Here is a 20856-nt window from a genome sequence, read left to right on the forward strand (position 1 = left end):
CACTTTAGTCACGGCTCTCTTGCGAACTCGTATGAAAAGTCTCGTACGAGACGTTTAGTACCGTCCGTCGCGTCGTGTACGCGTCGAGCTTGATTACTTTCTTGTCGCGGACGTTTTAGGCTACCCTGTTTCCGCCGTCTACAGCTCCCACTCGCCGGTCAATTACGCTGCATTCCGTTTTTCTTCTCTACAGAGAAACCGTCGCGATGCGATCGAAGAATCCAACAACTAGTTCCTCCCCCTACTCGTCGATTTCTTGTTCACCTGTAATCGTTCTAAACGTGCCGCGATGTAATTACTAAAAGATCCTAAGCGGTCTGTTATCGAGACACAATCGAGTCCTACGCGAACCCCGCAAGAAGGTACAAGATCGCCGATTCCAATGGCTGGGGATACGCAATGCTCGGCAATGGTTATTGCTAGCCAGGAAAAAAGTCGGGTTCAATTAGTTCGCCAAGAGCGAGTCTCTATTTGGAGATAGGGAACAAAGTTTTGCCACTCGGTCTCCGCGTGTTCCATCTCCTTCGTTTATCGTTCTCGTTTTTCCTCTCGGTACTTCGTTTGCTTCTTCTTCTTCTTCTTACCCTTCGTGATTTTTCACCGTGTATTTGCGGCCTACGTGCGGATACATCCGCGACACGCACGCGCTCTCTGAAAGGGAACAAGCCTGGAAGAAGGAAACGGCGAGCAGGAAGAAGAAGGACGGTCGGCCGGATGAACGGAAAAAACGACAAAGAGGAGAGGCGAGTCCGCGAGAGGTGGCAAACACGCGCATATTTATTTATGCAAACGGAATACGCATCCAGCTAATTGTGCGGTCGCACACCCGCGGTGACTCACGTGACGGCTCCTCTACCCAGCCATCGTTCCTGCATGTCAATTCGCGTGACAAAGGATCATGGTGGTTCTGCAGAATCGCGCCGCGTCTCCGTCCACCCACGAAAATTTCCAGTTCGCCCTCGAGCTCTCTCCTTCTCTCGTAGATAGGACGGCCTTACAGTTCGCGTGTTCGCATGGTCGCGCAATTAGGCACTCTTACGTGCAAATGGTAGGAATTTTAAATGCGCCTGCCTACAGCCCGATAAAAACTGTGTAACGTAAACGAGCCAACACCCGCGTTTCCTGGTACTGCTTTCGGATACGTTTGTACCCCGGACCGAATCTCGATGTTGCTGATGGACAGGAAGCGGGTGTCGAAGTCGGAAAGAAGGCGCACAGATAGGAAGGATCGTGGCTGCGGTGGACGAGGACTGTCAGAGTCCATCAGAGAGTCGGCGAGCCGGGAATACCGAGGATGGCTACCCAGCTTACTCGAGCAACAGCTCTATCTGTCGAGCAGCAGCGGGCAAAAAGCGGCGGCCTGCGTGGTCGCACGCACGAGCAACGGAAAGCACCGGGACGACGCGACGCGACGCGACGCGACGGCGGGGGGTTGCGAGTCGAGTTACGGAGAAAAACTCCCTCTGTCGCGTTCGCCAGGGTGGCGGTACCAAGCGAAATTAGGAGGGAATTTGCATTCGTCCAGTAAACAGGGTTAACTCGATATTCCAAAATGGATTGATTTGTTACTTTGCTTGATTAACTCAGAGAAAAGGGTGATAGCGCGAATATCAACAGGCTCGTTAACGAAATAAATCGCGAGCTTCCTCGACGCGCTTAGAGACGATCGCTCCAGTTCATTTCGAGAAGGATTATACGACCGCTCAAAGGAAGATACTACTGCCTTCGAGGATGATTTAGTAACCCAACGAAGTGAAGGATAATCGTATGAAATATCGTTGTGTCGTGTACACAGATGGTGAATAGTTGGGTGTACGCGCGGCATCCTTCACCTCGGGGAATGCCAGACCTTTCGGTAAGCTTAACGCGCGGGAATTTCATACAGTATTAAGGAAGATGCTTTTTCTCAACAAAGAAAACACCGAAAGCCGACCCTATTAGTTGCTCGAATCACTAGTATCAATCAACGAGCGAGAACGTTGTCTCGTCTTCTAGAAGTTTCTACTTAAGACATCATCAAAGATTAAAACAAATCTTTCATCCTGGACCTGCTAGTTGGTCTGTATGATAAATAGCGTTACTGCTAAATTACTAGCGAGCCCAAGACGAAATTGGATCAATCGAAGGGAAGAAAGTTACCGTTCTTATCAACTATTGGATTGAACTATCAACTTTTCGATCGTTCAATCGAAACGGACGTTATCAAATATTCTGCACAGCACGGAGAAAATTTTCAAACGAACTATATTTAAGTGTAGCAGAGGATCGCGGAGCCTTGTAAACCGGTCTAGCAATTACGCGGAAGATCGATTACAGCCTCGTAATGGGCCCTTCTTAAGCGGCGAAGACCTATGAATCTGTACGGACGAAAGTTCATAATTTCCCGTAGTAATTGCTTCATACACGCGAATGCCTACCGAGAAACTCCATTTTTCGTTCGAGATCAGACTCGCGTGCATCGATTATTCCTTTACCTTTTTCCATACAGTGGAAGTCCATTTATTTGAACATGTTAAGGAAAAAAAGATGGCTTCGATAATTGGGATGTTCGGATAATAGGAGCTCGCTGATTGCCTCGAGTAATTATTTTTTCATTTCAAATAATAATCCAAAGTTCCAGCAAAGTGGTGTATCGTAATCGCCACGCGAACCTCGACGATTCTAGGATCGGTTCGTCGAGTCATTCGCGATTTACCGAGATAACTCGGAGCAGTTGGACAGTTTGTAGTTGTAAGGGACGAGGTGTTAGGTCGTGACACCTTGGTATCCGTGCGAAATCGACAGCACTTTCGACAATGTTGCAAGAGAACGACGGTGACGAGAAAGGCGGAGCCCCGTCGACGACGAAAAGACTAAAAGACTAAAAGGTAGCGGTTGTTGGTGTTCAAAGGCAGAGGCGCGAGCATGCTGAGAGCCTTCCAAGGCAGCGTACTTTATAACCGGTGTAGACAGCCACCGCACGTATAAACGGTTCTCTACCTCTACCTTTACCGCGATCGTACTACCTTCAACATTTGCTTGCTCCAGCTCGTTCCTGTTGCTTCGAGAAACTTGGGAGACCCCATTTTACTTTCGATCGACGTCCGATCACGCGGATGACATTAGTCGAATGCTTATTTCTTAAAAAATAACTTCATCCCCTTAGCTACATTGTTCTTCGCTTCCCGTGCTTTCCATTGTTTTCTCGCAGAAAGGGCCATTTTTCTGTGTGCAAATCAGAACGGGGAAACTCATTGGAAATTCGATAGAGTGTCTGTTCTTTCCGTTTATCGAGTACCTTTGTAACCAGAAGACGGTTTTTGAAAACGCGAGAACCCGATTCCGTGGCAAAAGGGGTGCAAGGTATTTCGTTCGTTGTGCACTGGTATTCAGAGGGAAAGATAGAGAGGGAGAGAGAGAGAGAAGGAAAGGGAGAGCTATGCGCGTTGCACGGCCTTTTCGAAGCAAACCCACGGCGGATTGTATTCCGTATCCAGCCCGATTGAAATCGATATTCCCGGCAAGGTCGGCGTGCAACAAAACCAGCCTGAACAATGCACCGGCTGGTATACATTCGCCGAGCACGGGAACAACAGGTAAAACTGCTCGCGATTTAATACACCCCTTTCTCTCTCTCTTTCTCTTTCTTTCTTCCTGCCGTCTCGCTTCCTTCCTTTGCATTGGGAATCGAAGAAAAACGTGCCATTGAAAATTGACGTGTAATCGACGAACGAACGGTAAAGAATTGTTGCAAAATTTCCCGTCTGCTGTCGCCAATGATGTAGCGGCTTAAGAACGCTTGGGGACGAGTCGGGATTATTCGATAGCCGTGGTGAGATAAGGGGGTGCAATTTAGAAATGCAAATGTAAATTGGAAAATAATGCAGATGCGTGACGAACGTGATGCGAGAAGAACGGTGTATCGCGAGGTAAACGAATAGGAAATTAATCCGTCGCGTCGATAGAAAGTGAAACTATCGTGGCTGGCGATCAGCGAAGTGATTAGATTCGTTGAGAAAATTCTGAACAACTTTGCTTGCAAACAGGATACCTGCCCACGGTTGAACGTATCAGCACGGTTACTTTAATAATTCAACGAACAGAAACGTTTTCGATAGCATCGCTGTTTGGATTAAGCGATAGCTAATACGAGGATTAACGAAGGCGATAAAGGAATGGTAGAAAATAAACGGTGTCCCCGGGCTTGATCGAAAGTGATTCTCTCGCGTTATGACAATAATTCATTGGGACGAGAGTGAAACCTGTCTAGCCGCTTCTTTTGAAAAGGAATAAATAATTCTGTCCGAATGGAAATTCTTTTAAAACGGATCGACGTCTTTCTTTTCTACCGCTTACAATTCGCTCAATTTCTTTTTCACTGTTTAACCCTTTTTCTCCCCGCGATTCTTGTCTCTTGCTCGCAGCAAGAAACAGAGAGACCAGGGCCGTACAAGCGGCAGAAAGCACGCAATGCCTCTTCAAGGTGGCAACAGTGTTGGCGGGAAAGTTATTCGACCGGCTGCCAGTAAATCATTCTTCGCGGACTCCCGCTTTATTATCTACCGTCTCTCTCTCGCTTCGGCTCGAACCTCCGTTCTCTTCCTTTTTCTCTTTCTTCGCCTACCTCGATGCAACTTTGCCTCTTTCCATCTCACAATCTTTCTATACCTATCTTTGTAGGCACTGCTCGTTTGCTTATTCTTTCCACGCGGGAAAACGCGTGGATGGTTGAACAGATACATACGTTATTCCGCAACGCTTTCGACGCTTAATTACCCGCTGTCCGCTGCTCGTTCGCGTTTAAACCTGTTGAAATAGATCGACTGCTATACCGAGTCATCTAGCGATTCCACCTTCTCCTAGAATATGCTGGATCTCGTCGATGAACGTTTATTGGCCAACACAATACGTGCCTCGATCGAGAGAAGAAACTTTAAACTGTCATTAAAGCTACTTTTGCCTGAGTTAAAAGGTTCATTATGGCACGAAGTTCGCGTCTCGATTTCCTATCCTGCAAATTACGTCTCATGTTAGTAAATTTACGAGTTGGCTGGTTGCGTTTCGCGGTTACCAATTACCCGGCCGTCGATCGATCCGATCTAATCGAACGTTCGATACCTCGGTTACCCTGCCGATGTGAAAATTAAAAGCGACTACGTTTACGTTTGACCTCGCTTACGTTTAGGCTTGTAAACGTGAGCTCCGCAAAGAATATTAAAAAAAATAAAACTTTGATATCAATATTTATCACTTCTTGACACACGTCATCGCAACTCTCTCTTCATTTTTCTTGTTACCATGATTCCACTCTTGTTCCTTGATTAAACGTATACTTACATCATACTCATTCTTAATGGATATCATTCATATTTCTGCACATTTCACACCTCTGCGTACTTCATTTCCTGCATCAAACATTATTTTCGGATTACTTAACCGTACTCACGCAACGGAGTCGTGTAAGTAGTTTGGCTCGACGGTGATCAGACGCCTCCGTTCGCTGTATTACGAAACGATTCAGTTTTCTTCGAGAAACAAAGCGCTGCAGCTGCGCTGCAAGACTACCAAAAGAATAAAGAAACAAAAAAAAAAAATAAAAATACGCTCAACCATTTTCGAGAGCGGCACGCTACGTAACTTGTAATCTATCGAGGGTGAAAGGTGGCGATACGTAGTCGCATAAATAACAAGTGCTGGAAGCACGCAGGCGTCCATCACCGCCTCCACGTCCATCGTTGTAACGTTTCAGCATCCTCGTGTGGGGAGGTGGAGCGACTGGGCCACCGGCAAATTAGTCACCGGCTCTGCGATTACAAATGGACCACCTCCCTGACGATTCCCGTGTAACCTGCTTTAACCACGCTCAAAGAAATTAACCCTTTCGTAGGGGGATACCGTGCAGAGAGCTGTTAAGAAAAATGTGCATATTTTTTGTGTTTTAAATTACTTCCATTCATGATTCACCTTTCTTCGAGCAAGTTCCTTAAAAAGAAAAAAAAAAAAGAAAAAAATTTCTACACCTTTATGTCACGAGCACGAAGAAAGTAATTTGATTTACAGTAAGATAATGAAAATTTAAATATCCTTTGCATAAAAATTTTCAGCTTGGAACGGCATCGTACTTTTTATCAGACTAAGCAACGATCAAGCTCCGCAACGTCCATTCAACTCGCAACAAGAACGTTCCCGCGATTACTTATCGGCGTGCAATTAATTTGAAAACGTCGATGGTTTCAGGTACAAGCGACCGACCCGGATTGCGGCGTGAACGCGATGGTGAATTACACGCTTGCCGCTGGAAGAATGGAAAGCGAACAGCTGATGGTGCGTAGCGATACCGGCGAGATTTGCGTCAGAACACCGTTGGACAGGGAAACCGCGCCCTATCTAGAGATTCCTGTCATCGCCACCGATAGAGGTATGTACACACTTGTTCTTGCGTTTCTCAAACTACCTGCAATTATTCTTGCACTCCGGAAATAGCGTTTTGTAATGCATTCTTTAACTGTCGGAATGAACATCAAATGATTGACAGGATGTGTAACATCATACAGAAAGAGAAGTAGAAATCGATATTGTTAAGATATTGTGTCCTAGTACTATAGTAAATTCATAATTGAAAGTTGTATATCGTATAAACGAGGACAATGACTGAAGTTTATTGATCTGGCAAATGATCGGCATCGAGCTCGTTACAGTTCCTGGCAAGTTTTTTAGCGATTCACTCGCACTCAGCGTTTAAGTAAATAGAAGAAGGCCTAGAGAAGAAACGTTAATGGAAAGTAGAATTAATAAGAAGATCAAAGAAAAACAGTGAAGCTGAGACTGGATAAGAGGAAAAGCATTACGAAACAAGATTCGCTTCCTTCGGCAATATAAAAACAGTCTCTATCGCAAGTACCTACTTGACGTGTTGACTATCGTAGGAAAGAAATTTGAAATATTATAGCATTAATATTAACGCGTTGACTGACGTATTTTCTATAATTGAATAGTACTACACAGGGCGATTTCCAGTGGGGTAGTCCACGCTTAGAACGGCGATTACCGGTGATTCCCATAGCAGCGAACGCGTTAAAGTCCCCTCGATTAGTTGGTGCGTTTCGTAAAGAATGTTCGTTGACCAAAAATGGAATCGGCGAAGGAGGTACCGTGCGAACAATGCTTTTCCTCGGTCTTATCGTCGCCTGGTGGAATAGGTGCGAGGCAGAAAGGGGAAGGAAGGATAGGAAGGATGCGGAAGGTGCGGTGGTGCGACACAGGCAAGCTGGTGGAAAGAAACAGCGAAGGGAGCCGCGAGGCCGCTTGGACGAGGGAAGAGCTGTAGCTATCGCTTTGCCAGGATCTACTAGCGCTGTAATGGGGTGTATGATTTATGTCGCCGGTGTATGGTGTGCCCATTTTCAACAGCCTCCGTTCAAGCTGCCCCTACGAGCGAGGACAATGACTGAAGTCCATTGATCCGTCGAAGGGCTGGCATTGACCTTGCTACAGGTAGCAGGTTCTTTAACGATTCTCTGGCACGCGGTGTTTCAGTAAACAGAATGTGCAACGCGAAGAAGCAACGTTAATGGAAAGTAGAATTAATAGGGCGATCAGAGAAAGACGAAGCGGAGAAAAAGGAAAGGCACGAAGAAGGAAGTGGATGAAACGCGATAGAGGAAAAAGAAGACAAGGGTACGAATGGAATAGAAGTAAAGGGAAGTAGCTCTATTGTTGACCGCATGCCGTTTTGCAAACAGCAGAACTCCGCGTCCGTAATTGTCGCTCGTTATCGATACGATTGTTCAGCGTGCTACCAGACTCACCGACACCATCGGCACAATAGTACCGCTCGGATATGACGGCAGGGGAACGCGTGGTACCACGCGAACCACAGTCTCGCTTGTTCGTGATTTATACCACCTGCTGACGACCCGGGACGTTGTTCTACCCAGAGCCAACTCGAACGAACGCGCCTCGACTTCTCAAGATACGCGATTGCCAGCCACGGAATCAACGCCGAGAGCTTAGTCGCGATAACCATCCGCCAAACACGCGTTAGCAATGCGCCAAAAGGTTAGCATTGCTTCGAGTTTCTCCTGGAATTTGTTGTGCAAGCGAATGGATATGAGGATTCGAGGAAGAATTAACTCGTCGTGATATTTATTTGCTCCTTTCTCGTCTTACACGGAGAACTACCCAAGTGTTACACGCACTTATTAATGAAACTTTGCCAGCTTGTAGAGCTCGTCGAGCTGAACACGCCTATACCCCGTTTTGTGGACAGACGGCTAATTGTTTAAAAGATATTAATAATTACAGTTAGTTACTTCTTACATTCTGAAGTAAGAATAAGAAACTCACGATTCAAATCCTTGGTTCCCAAAAATTTTTTTTTTTTATTTTTATGATAATTTTTATGTAGTTCCTCTTGTTAGAGCGAACCAACGATACCCTAACCATTTCTGATCATCGATTACCTATAGTTTTCCAACGGAAAATCTGGTTTGTCTCTGATCGACTTGCAGCGGGAACACGTTCTAGGATAAGAGTAACGATAATCGCAAACTGGACGTTTTATCACCGTTAATAGTGGCGGATAACGGTACAAGCAGCTCGATAATTCTTGACCACGAGTAGTCTCGCTTTGAATCGTGTAAGAGATCCGCAAATGGCTAGATGATACGCATACCGATAGACTTCTTTACCAGAGCTGCTTTGTTTAGATGTGGGAGAGCTTGACCATACGCGTTACTCCCTCGGGGGGCCAACGAATAATAAATCTGAAGATACTATGTACCAGTACAGTGGATTCTTGCTAAAGAATTCTACATCATATTAATTTTCTTTTTTTCTTTGCGATAAATCATTTGGTTGACGAGTGCACGAACGAGCAAATTAATTTTACAAAAGCACCACGTTTCATCGTGGCGCGGAGTAAAATTCTTCCTGACGTTGCTGAACAATGCGACGAATGGGCGGATAAAATCTGGAGATTTGGGTCCGGAGCGTCGCGAACTTGACGAAACAGAGACTGGGCTCGATGTTATCTTTCTTTCTGGAAATTGTGCATTACGTGGTGTACATGCGAAACGGTTTGCTCATCTTGATGCACGTGCTGCGATCAACGTACAGAAATGCAAAGGAAGGCGTGGCCACGGTCGGAGCTGAACTTCCTGAAAGTCGGCGGTGACTTTATTGACACTGATCTCGTAAATCTTTCAGGCCCGACTCCCACAATGGACAGTCTTTGCGTTGATTTCTTGTTGGTTTCCGCGATCGTTCGACCAACCTCTCATTCTCATCAAACAGGCAAGAATCCTGTGCATTTATCGAATTCCATCGTTCTTAAACATCATTTGCAATTATATTAAAGTCCTTAAGCGGTCTCGACGGGTTGCGTTATAAATCTCTATTTACCAATTCGATTGAGCACCGCTGGCAAACACTGACCGCATAAATCTTTCGAAGGCTCCGTATCCTGTGCCGCGCGAACCTCGAAAAAGGATTCGTCCCGACGATCGACCGCGTGAAATTAAAAAGGAGCAGAGAGCTCTGCTCGGCTATCGTACACCCATGTGTACCTATATAACGCGTTAGAGTGTCGTTGACCTACGTCCAGGAAGCGATCGTACTCCGGACGAGGCGCGGACATCCACTTCTGGATATTCGGTTTTATTCGATCGTTAATTTGATCGATCTTCGAGGTCCAGGTGCGCGAGGAATGTCGGAGACTCGTTTCGAACGAAGCAAAGCAGATGAGAGACGCGGGAGTGGGTCGATAGAGAAATTAGGGGTACATTTCTTCGAGGGAATTCGCGTGGCCCGAAGATCGGCATTTCGATACCTCCACAAGTCGTACGGAAGGTACCTCGCCGCGCCGCGTTGCGAAGAGACGGCCGAGGAAGAGAAGGTAGGGGAACGAAAAGGGAAAGGATGAGAAGGTAAAGAGAAGAAGAGAAGCACGAAGCCGAAGAACGGAGGGGACTGGCCCCTTGACGCATGACTCCAATGACACTCGTACCTATAAATCTCGTCGCGGTCCGAGCTCCGCACAACCGAGTCCATATATTACTATGAGTTACGGGTGTAAACCGTTTAAACATCGGATTACCCGTTTTACATACTGTCTTTAATATTAACACTTGCGTCGGGGTTCGGTTAAATCAGCTTGGTCGAAGCAGCAGCAGCAGCAGCAACCAGAACAGCCGCCGCGTTATCGCATTCGCGCTCGCGTTTGCTTGCCCCCTCTTGATCCAGCGCAGCGCACCGTCTCGATTAATTAATCCGTGTAGTCGTCGGTTCGACGAAAGGTAAAGGGGATCGCGATTAGGCTTCGACGGATAACGTGATTTACGGATAGGGATCGAAGAGAAGCGTTATTATCGACCGTCAAAGACCGTATATCAGTCTTGTACGAAGAAAGGCGATACTTCAACGGGCTAACGAATTATTAGCGCGCGAACGACTTTTCTCATTTTTCTTTTATACTTTTATCCCCGAAGACGCCAAACAACAAAGCGATCAGGCTCGCTGTTAACGACGAGTAGCGCGAGTCGCCGGCATATTGATCGATCGATCCGTCCGTGTAATTGCTCGAAAAGCAGCACGACCAGAAAAGAGAAGATCGGGTTGGGACACTGTTGGCCACGCGGCCCGTTCGAGCGCACCGAGAAATTCCTCTCGTTTGAAATATTACCGCGAACGCATTACCCTGCTCCGGGGGTAAGAAGTTTCTTCCTCGACGAAATAACGCGAGTGCGACGAGCATCGTAACTGGAGAAAGCGAAAGAGAGAAAAACGAAAGGAATGGTCTTTGAGGTGTATATGTGAAAGAAAAGAGAGAAAGAGAGCAAGAGGTGGGAGAAGCTGATTGGCTTCGAAAAAAGGCAATGGTACTACAGGGCGCTGGTGATTTATGTCGACCGGCTCCAACAGTCCACGTAGATTCGTTCTCTACGCCGGCTAATACCCCGACATTATTTGGCTCGATAAGAGGATTTCATCCAGGAATGAAATAAACATAATCGCTGAGGTTCGCACTCGTGGCCCTGCTACCCAAAGTTTTACATACAGTGCTTCCCAACTTCGTACCTTCTTGCATCCCATTATAATGGTAACAAGGATAGCGAAAATTGCGCGTATCAACGATAACCATCGTGAAAATAGCTTTGATAATGCAATGAGTAAGCACTTTATCTCGACTGACAAGCAGAAAGTTGTTAACCGCCACGGGCGATCGCAGAAACGCGTTCGAAAATTGCCAAGCATCGCGATCCCACTGTTTTCCTACGTGTACTAACGACAATTATTCACAACTGTCAATTATTAAAGTATGTGTAACTAACTTGGAAATATCTGATATTTCGAGTCCAGTCCACAGTGTGTAATATCGAGAATTATTTTCTGTTACAGGAGGCCTGAGTACCGTAGCCATCGTGAGAGTCCAAGTGACCGACGTGAACGACAATCGTCCGATCTTCGAACCGCGCAAGTACAACGTCACCGTGAAAAGCGACAGTCCGATACAGGGTGCGATTTTGAGGCTGGTAGCGACGGATCTGGACGCGGGACTGTTCGGTCAAGTGGCGTATCGAATCACGAACGGCAACGAAGCCGGTGTTTTCCAAATCGATCGCAACACCGGTGAGCTTCAGGTGGCGAGACCGAGTCTGTTGTCCCGCTCGTTGCTGCATCAATTGAACGTAACGGCAACCGACGCGGCTGGTCTGAAGAGTACCTTCGACGCCGAAGTTCGAATCACCACGTCATCCCCGGGGCACAGGATAGCCGGTTGCGACAAACCACGATACACCGTCACGGTCAAGGAGACCATTCCTCAGAACAGCGTGGTTGCCGGCGTGAAGGATGGAGCCGCGTCCTCTTCGCCGTCAGGTACGTTGGTATTTCCTTGTTGTCGGAGGCGCCGTTATCGATTTCCGGTGGAGAAGAGCCGCGCGGAGAAGGCTCGATCGGCAGAGTTTGAAAAGGCTTCGGTAGAATGGTTGCAACCGCTGCGCTGGTCGATGGCCGGTGGTGAATGCATCGAAAACGTATTCCACGCGCGGCGTTACCGCGTTAGCATAGTCGCGTCACGAGAAAACGCCGGCGACGTAGCGAACGCCCACGTGTTTGTGTACGTGCAACTACGTGGAACCACGCTTCTGTAAGGACAGTCTCTTCCCGTGTCTTTACCTTCCGTCCATCCGGTGAACCGTTCCGTCTTTGAGGAACGAAACCGAATTTCAGGAAATGAAAACAGGTGGTGAAGATTTTATTTTTCCTTGGTTCTTAAATCTTGAACAGCTCTTGCCGTCTGGTAGAACGAGGAAGGAGACGGAAGAAGGGTAAGGTGGCGGCGGTTCTCGAAGGGTTGGCAGGGCAGGGTGGGGTTGTACGGGGAAGAAGAAGAAAGGTAAAGGCGGGAGAGGTACGTATCCGTGTTTCCACACTGGTGGTACATCCGATGCAAGATACGGCGCGTCACGACCTGCGCTCACCGCGCCATATACCCGATGCACCGTGTAAAGTGTCTCGTGGCGTATCGACCGGCACGATTCGCTACGTTATAGGCTCAAGAATGGTGGATAGTTTACACGACGGTGCCTTACCGGTGGTCGTATTGTTCGGCCGGCATGGCCCGCATATGCAGCCTGTTGCATATCAATGCGCGCGAACCTCTAGTGTGTTCCTCCTTCGTCGAGGGACCACGTCGTCGTCGTCGTCGTCGCCGTCGTCGTCGTGGCTCGTTCTCTTTCGCTCCGACCGGACGGATCTCTTCTTTCGCCCAGTCCCCAGGTCGTCTTGCGTGTTCCGTTCCGTTCCGTTCCGTTCCGTTCCGTTCCATCTCTTTTCGAAACAGAGACAGAGATTCTCTTATAGAGAAGGCTCGAGGAACGTGGGCCGCGCTATCTGAGGTTAAAAAGTATCGTGACCCTGTCGGACGCATGGCCCCGATTCCCGCCAGATCGCGATCCTACTTCGAACGCCTTTCGTTCAGAAATGGTAAACGCGTTTTTCGAATTCCTTCTGGTAATTCACCGAGACGACAACGGGACCGAAAATTTCGGCAAAATATTTTACTCGGACCTGTGCCGGGCGAGTTTGAGAACGCGTGTTCATGGTTGTTCTTGGTACGTCGAGGCCGATCGATCGGGCGATTTCGGAACGTGGCTTCCAATCGGCCACGCGTCCACGCGAGAACCTGTTCGCACGGAAGATCGAGACATGGCACTCGGGCCCACAATATTTGACACACGGCAGCCAATCAGATTATCAGATTAAAGTCGGTCGAGCCGACGGGGCGATCGTCGGCACAGGTGCGATTCATTTTGTGCCAAAAAAAAAAAGAGGGAGAGATAGACATAAGAGATTCTCGTTGCATCTTCTCACCGTTATTTTACGACACCTGTATCGACGCGAACAACCCTCTGCGAAGATTGCTCTCGGCTCGCAAACTCGCGGCCACGCTTTGCCCCGACTAAATTCTCGTTTTAGAGAAACGATTTGCATAATTATTGTGCAGAACGGCGCAGTGTCCGGGACGTTAACGGCGTGTTCATTAATTTCGTATTTATTGCGGAACATCGAATCGCGTTATCGGATCGTCGACGAAGGACCCGCTTTACGAGCACCTGTTCTGATAACACTGGCCCCGTGTTCCCTTTCTGGAAATACGAAAGACAAGCGAGGTCGTTAGAGGGGCGCATTGATCGTCGAGGAAGCAAAGGTCGTTAAAAGAAACTTTGATGGAAACAATCCTTCCTTCAGGGGGGAATCGGTGGGACCGTGAGTCGAATCCGCTAGTCATCTACCCGTACGGTTCATTCCATAAAACTTGGCGACAAAGTGAGGAACGCGCTTCATTTTACGGCCGCGTTTATGGTACCTGGCGGACGATCATCGGCTAGAAAGACGACCGTTTCTTATCTTATCCGCGGAACGAGCGACCGCTTTCAACTTTTCACAGCTTTCCAATTGCGGCCTCTAGATTAGAAAGGTGTTCTGCAATCGCGGCAATCGTGATGAGAAAAAATCAGCAGACTGGTTTGGAAGAAGTTGACTCGATATACATCGATCGAACGAAAGGGTTTCGTTTGTTCGTGGAAAAGGTATAAATCTGGGTACAAGCGAATCGTTGCTGTCCAACAACGTGGAATCTCGCTGGAAAGGAATTACGTAATGCCCTGCTGATAAGGTACCGTTCGACGCATTGAACTCTACTTTAATCCTTTGATCGAAAGTAACGAGATCGAGTTACGCGGTGTAATCTCCCGGTACTTCTCTCGATCCAACGTTTTCGTAGCCTGAGATTCTTGTCCGAAGGGAATGCGCTTCGAAAGAGCGAAAGGGAAGCTTGTTACAAGCTGAACGAGAGAGTAGGAGAGAAGAAGAGAAGGATAAGGGGAAAGAGAACCGTCGCCGTCGTCGTCGACGTCGTCGAGGTCGCATAAATCGTCGCGAGTCGGATACCGAGCAGCCGAACGCAAGCCGCCATTGTCCAGGACTTTTTGCCCTTCTATCTTCCCTTCTCTCTCTGCCTCTTCTCCTCTTGCAATCTGCTGTTCCTTGTTCGTTCGACGCTGCCGCTACGAAACTGCACTCTTTGCATACGCTTTAAATATCACCGGTCTGCTGGCTTTGAGGGCTCCCAGAGCGCGTCTTTCCCTCTTCTGCGCTCCTTTTCGAAGGTACCGAACGAGAAAGTGGACCGAACCGGACGATGGACGTCGAAGGGAAGCCGAAACCAAGTCCCTTTCTCGTTTTCTCCTTCCTTTTTCCCCAGTCGACTTGCATCGGCTCTCTGCAAGCGATGCAACCCGAATTCAAATATCGCATTCTGACGCGTGTCCACGTTCTCTTCCCTCGACAGAATCGTTTACGTAAATACCAAGTATGCTTCGCTTCTCTAATTGAAGGGATTGCGACAAGAAAAATCTCCGTAACCGCTGGAAAAACGAACTTAAGCTTTCGAAAATGAGCACCGTGATTAGCAATCTTATCCAGTCGGCACGTCGTTAGTTTTTAACGAATTTAACGACGACACCGTATAAAAAGCAACGGTGTAGCGGAGTCGTTTTAAAGCGCCTATAAAGATACACGAAGATATAATTCCAGGCTCGATTCGGTCGTTACGGGCTTGATTACGAGTTTCGACCAGTTCGATTGAATTAAAAGCAGACGCGAACAGGAAGCGGGATAATTTCTTTTACCCCGATGAGTAAAAGAACCCCTTTACCCCTTTCCCCGCTTGTTCGTCGCTGCTCACTTTTGTTCCTTTTCTTCCCTCTTCGTCCTTTCCGTGCGGTCTCGTGCTTGCATCGTGCTTTCGCCAGACTTGCAAATTTCAGGGGTCCAGCGTTCTCTGTAACTTTGCATCCCGCAGGAGTACGAGCGAGCAAACCTAAACCAAGCTGCGAGATCCGCGGTTACAGATAGCGAGGACTCTCTGCCACGGCAGGACGAATGCTCACAGTCTGATTTGCGTAATTCCGTTCGTGGAATTTCATGTTCCCCGCTCAATGTCTCTTCTCTTGTTCGAAGAGAACTCCGCTGCCCTACGTGTATGTACGTCGTTTTGGGTAGAAAGAGAAACGGTTTTACGTTAGGAAGAAAGTTCTCCGTTGGCCGATAGCATTGCGAAAAATCATCGATAATATTCTGAAAAGAAAAATTCCACGGGGCATAAGATCGATTGTTCGACAATCTCATCTAGGATTAGCCCGCGGTAATTCTGCTGCCTGTAGGTTGTAAGAGAGGATAAAGGGGATCGAATCGGCGAAGGATCGGAGAAGCAGTGAGAAAAAGATATATGGATGAGCGCGTGCATGCACGTAGAACGGATAAGGGGACCCTCCGCTCTGTAGACGGTGAGATGGTAAACGGCGATAAGAAGGCGCGAGATAAGAGTGGAGAAGGTGCATCATAGGGCCCCGCATACGAGGAAAAGAGCATCCCTTCCTTCTATCGCGGCCTTCTTGCTAGCTGATCGTGCCTCGTAGCCCTATCCCTATCTGTGTATCTATATGTTCGCGCACACGCACACACCTACCTGGCCAACAGAGCCGACTTACACAAGCAAGTACGCGCGAACAGCCGTTTACACGCGAACCTGTCCGCGCGAAAGCCATCCCATCGTCTTCGCGATTTCTGCAACGCCCGTCGACTTTTCCCGTCCGCGATCGGCCTCGACGCGATCGCACAACACCCGTCTTCGAGCTCGCCGAGGATGTGCTTTTCCTTTCTCTCCGACTCGCAGAGCATTCGAACGATTTATATCGCGATAGATCGCTGGAGAAGCGTGAAAGCCAGGGACCACGCTCGAACGTCGCGCTGTCTGCCGATCCCGGAACACGCTGACGCGAGTAAACCGAGGGAAAGGAAGAAATTTGTTTCAATTTCAACCTTTCCAAGCAGAGGAAGAACGTTTCTCGCGATCGATACCCCGTGGTGGCTAAACAATACGCTAGCCACACCCGTTGCTTATTAAACCGTCTTTACGAACTCGAACTCGGCGAATTTCTTCACCGACCGGTCTTTCACACGCGCGATCTCAGCCTTCCTCGAACTTTCTCATGATTTCTGATGGAACGGATCGGGGAATACAGATTTTTCTCTGTTTAGGATTGGTAAACAGATTACACTAACACATATAGAAGCTTAAAACCGTGTTAAGTATAATAAATCGAGTCGTGAATGCCTCGAGACTCTCATTACGACTGATGATGGTATAGCAATGGCACTGTGGATAGCGTAATCGCCTATGAACACCACATTCGACTTCCATTCCTAACCCTTTCCTGCCGTCGATCGCGGCGAACCGTAGTCTCGACACTGGCTAACGTCAGCCTTATTGTCAGCATCAATTGTCTTGTCGTTCTTGCCGCTTCTAAGCCTTCTCTTCTTCTTCTTCTTCTTCTTCTTCTTCTTCTTCTTCTTTTTCTGGTACACGTTGGTCGACCATGCCAGACCATTTAGCCGCATCCGTGCAACGAGACGTTTTACGCGTGTATAAAGCTCTATTCGTTTGTTTACCGGTCTCGATGCTGCGTTTCTTGCGCTATTGTGCGCCGCGAACACGTTCTCTTCGCTAACTCGACCATTGAGTAACAGAGAAAAAGAAAAAGCTTCGGGTCGACCATTTACGCGAACCTGTACTCTTCTACTATGATTCGTACCTTTGTATCTACCTCGATTCCGACGCTGCTGTTTGCTGTATAATTCTGAAATTCGAATGCCTCGCGAACGTTGCACGATAAGGGTGTTGACGCGTTAAATAGAAAGACACGGAAGGAGGAACGATAGCGGAGGAGGAAAGAGGAAGAGGCGAGGCCGCCGTCAACGACAGCATACCTTTACCACGGTATCGCTTCTTCATCGCATTCGTCGCGTCGCTGAACGCTACCGTGGCTCACCGCTAATCATCATTATTTAATTACGAGGTCGTTTTTCGTAACGCGGACGAAAAGTGTCGGTGGTTCGCGCAGGCACGTCGCCTATCGTCGTCGGGATAGCCGACGTCCATTCCATGGACGATTTTCGTAAATCTGGTTTAGTGCTGGCAGGTCAGGTTGGAATTCGAGACACGTAGGGACGAAGTGAATCGGTTTCTGCACGGTTTTACGAGCACTGCTGGCCTGGAGACGTCGTTAAACCGGCGACGATGACGAACCGACGAGAGACGGTAGCGTCTCAGCTCGCTTCGAGACACTACTGCCAAGCCGGTGAAAGGAAGACCATTAAAATATTACCAAACGTTTCTTCTCTATTTCGACCGTTCCTCCGGGCCATTTCTTCTAAACTGTATTTACCGTTCCCCCAATTAACGAACCGGCCGATTCGATCCTTCCTCGCTGCTTCCCGAGATCGCGCCTATCTCGATCGTTGCTATTACCCGGCCTACCTCTCGTCCAATTAAAAATCCACGAATTTATGCAAACGGTCAGCCTTTTATTGGCCGCCGCGACCAGGCCTCGGGACATTCCGAAATCGATCGCGCTGGATACCGTGTCGAGAATTGTAAGCGCGAAATCGACGAGGAGAGGCGGACGCGACGTTTTGGGGGAAATCTTGGAGGGGGATCCTCGTAATTCGATGGACGGCCCCAGCCAACCCGCCGTTTCAATGGCCGTGAAGGAAAAGGGAAGCGAACGAGGTGACGAACCGTTCGCCGAAGGGCTTTCCTCGAGACTCGTAAAGGCCGTGCCGCTCTTGAACAGCTCCGGAGCATCGAGCGACCTCTCGAACGGCCCGTTACGAGCTAATTAGCAAAATAAGAGAAACGCTCTGTGAGGTATAGCTGGCCAGCATAGGCAACAGAACTCGTGCCTCCTTATACGGCGTGATCGAATCGTCGTTCTCTGTAATTTATCGCGAGTTTTCTTCGCCCGGAATGTTCCTCCTCGTGAAACTCGGTACACCGGTTTTTTCTGCCGCCCCTAACCGCTCTGTTTTCTTATTTTCCTTCTTCTTCGTCGATCGACGAGAGAGCAATTAAACGGCGATGCTTAGAGAGACGAATATCTCCCGTAGGCAGAGCCGTTATAACTGCTGCTACGACACGGCTCAAAAATCCTATAATCGTGCATGATAGGATTATAAGCGTCTCGTCTCGGTGATTACTGTTTCTAATTAACCAAACGATGCACGTTTTGCATCATGGTGGAACGCTTTAAATAGATTGCTGGTGAAACGAGGTTCGAAGACATCGCGATTTCAGGTGTAACCTTGCGTTTTCAGCGTTCGAGCAATGCCGTCGAGAGAATTAACCGCGGAGAAGGGCAAGCAGAACAGCCAGCAGTTGTTCGATCGTTTCTTACTTCGGCAGAGTACCATTCTGCACGCGACGATCGAACGAACCACTTAATGGAACGTTTCTTCGCCGCGTGCTTTAGCGTCGCTGTTTATTAACGCTAGAAAACGTTCAGCCCGTGGCTGTTTCCTCTAAACAAGTCGAGAATTCAAGGCAAGCTATGCGAATCGATTCGAACGCGAACGCACGATATCGATTAAACGGTTTTTAGCTGTTCGTCACCCGCGGCGAGTCGACGAGGAAAAATTTCGTTCTCGTCCGTGTTCTACGCTGGCCGAGTCAACGGAGAAGAACGTCTCGCACGTGAGAACCAGCCGAGCGGAAGCAGGACAAGCTATCGTCGTCGATGAAGGACGAACAGAGAGGAACGGAGCAAGGGGACGAGGGTTAGGAAGAAAAGGAACACGGGAACGGGAGTCAAGGAACTAGAAATGAATTCCATTTGTGCGATTGAGAGAGGAGCTACGGAGAACGGGGGATCGGACGAAGAGAAACGGAAAAGGAGAGGGCAGGATAAAAAGGGCTGGCACGACGTCGGTCGCGAGGAACACGCCGTTCAGAGGGTTACCTTGCCCCGTGGTAGACCGAATCGAAGAGAAACGAGTAGTTGATAAACGAAACTGAAACTGGCGAATGGAAGACCCGGATGGATCGTGAAAGGATCGACGATAGGATATACTTAGAGGCCACTTTGCGATAGGACGCGTTGCACAGGTACCACGTGTGTAAAAGAAGCTAGCTTTCGTAGCGATCGGTCAGCCAACGACTGGAATCTCGCGACGATCGATTTAAATCACCGCGTCGATTGGAACTTTCTCTCTGTTCAGGCAAAATATTCGAGATTCGATTTTACGTTGGATGCGTCAGCGGATAACCGGATTCGGTCGGTGCGGTGATTAAATTAGCAATGCTAATGAAACTTTATGACTCGCTCGATTGAGATATTAGAAGCAATCTAGACTCGGATCCGTGTATCGATGATTTAAAAAATGATGAGAACCGATAGCAGATAGCCGTCTGTTTAATACGATACCCGTTGCTGGAACGGATGCAACACGATCGTCTAACGAAACACGATTCCCCGCGAAACTTTTCTCTGTCCATTCACGTACAAACGAGTCTCGATTCTTGCTATGCCTGCTTCCCCGAACTGTTGTTACTTGATCAAGAATTTTGGCCGTTTGGTCTGGAATTTTCAGCGGGTAAATTTCGCGAGTACCGATCGAACTCGAAAGGGCGAGAATCAGTAATGAGTAGGTTTCTTGGCTGGCTCGGATACCGCGGCAAAAACTCGCTCCCGATTCGATTCACGATGGCAGAGGGACGAAAGGGACGAAAGGGAAAGGATAGACAGAGGGAAGGAAAGAAAACGGGAAGAAGGAGAAGGAGAAGGAGAAGAAGAGCGTGGACCAAAGAGAGCTTCGAGGGACCGGGCTGGACCAGCGATCTCCACGAATTAATCAAATACGCGAGCGATTTGTCTTCGTTACACCCACGTGGGCACCCCGGAGGGACGCCTGTGTAACCGGGGTGACGAAGCCCTCTCGAGTCGGCACCGCGGGTGAAAAACCCGTTCACCAACTGAGTTCGCCGTACTCTTGCATTGCAATTTATTCCCTCGATAAATGAGGCAAGAGGGGGCAAGCTTCCTTTTCACCTATGTTTTATTATTATTTCTGACAATTGTCTTACCGATGTTATACTCGCGCTAGAGAACTAGTAGCGAACGTGTTAACGGGCTAAAGACGAAATAGCTATTCGAAGGAGAGTCGTTCAGCAAGACGTAAGCGAGAAACACGTAAATCTCGTAGAGCGTGAGAAACGAGAAAACGCCAAGCTACGGACGTTTCCTATCGTTCGCGCGTCTTTACTAAGGGAAAAGAGAAGAGGAGTATGAAGGTGGGAGGCAAAGTGGAGTGGGTATAAATAGCATCCCATAAATTATGCCATCCACGTACGCGACCGAGTACCATCTTTAAGACCAATGTCGTTCGATGTCAGCATCGAAGACCGACTCGATTCGATTCGATTCGATTCGACGATGTCACCGGATATCGTGGAAATGGAAACGCTCGCGGCTATCT

General features: G+C 48.2%; 1 protein-coding gene across 1 annotated transcript in view; it reads left to right on the plus strand.

The window, feature by feature from the left end:
• Nucleotides 1-20856, plus strand: part of LOC114877518 (protein dachsous) — a 201639-nt gene that overhangs the window by 155678 nt on the left and 25105 nt on the right. The window contains exons 2-3 of the mRNA XM_029190191.2: nucleotides 6217-6397; nucleotides 11377-11856. Coding sequence (XP_029046024.2) covers nucleotides 6217-6397; nucleotides 11377-11856 — 661 coding nt within the window. The remainder of the gene's footprint in view (nucleotides 1-6216; nucleotides 6398-11376; nucleotides 11857-20856) is intronic.

The sequence above is a fragment of the Osmia bicornis genome, chromosome 3 (assembly GCF_907164935.1).
Source record: "Osmia bicornis bicornis chromosome 3, iOsmBic2.1, whole genome shotgun sequence".
NCBI classification, from domain to species: domain Eukaryota; kingdom Metazoa; phylum Arthropoda; class Insecta; order Hymenoptera; family Megachilidae; genus Osmia; species Osmia bicornis.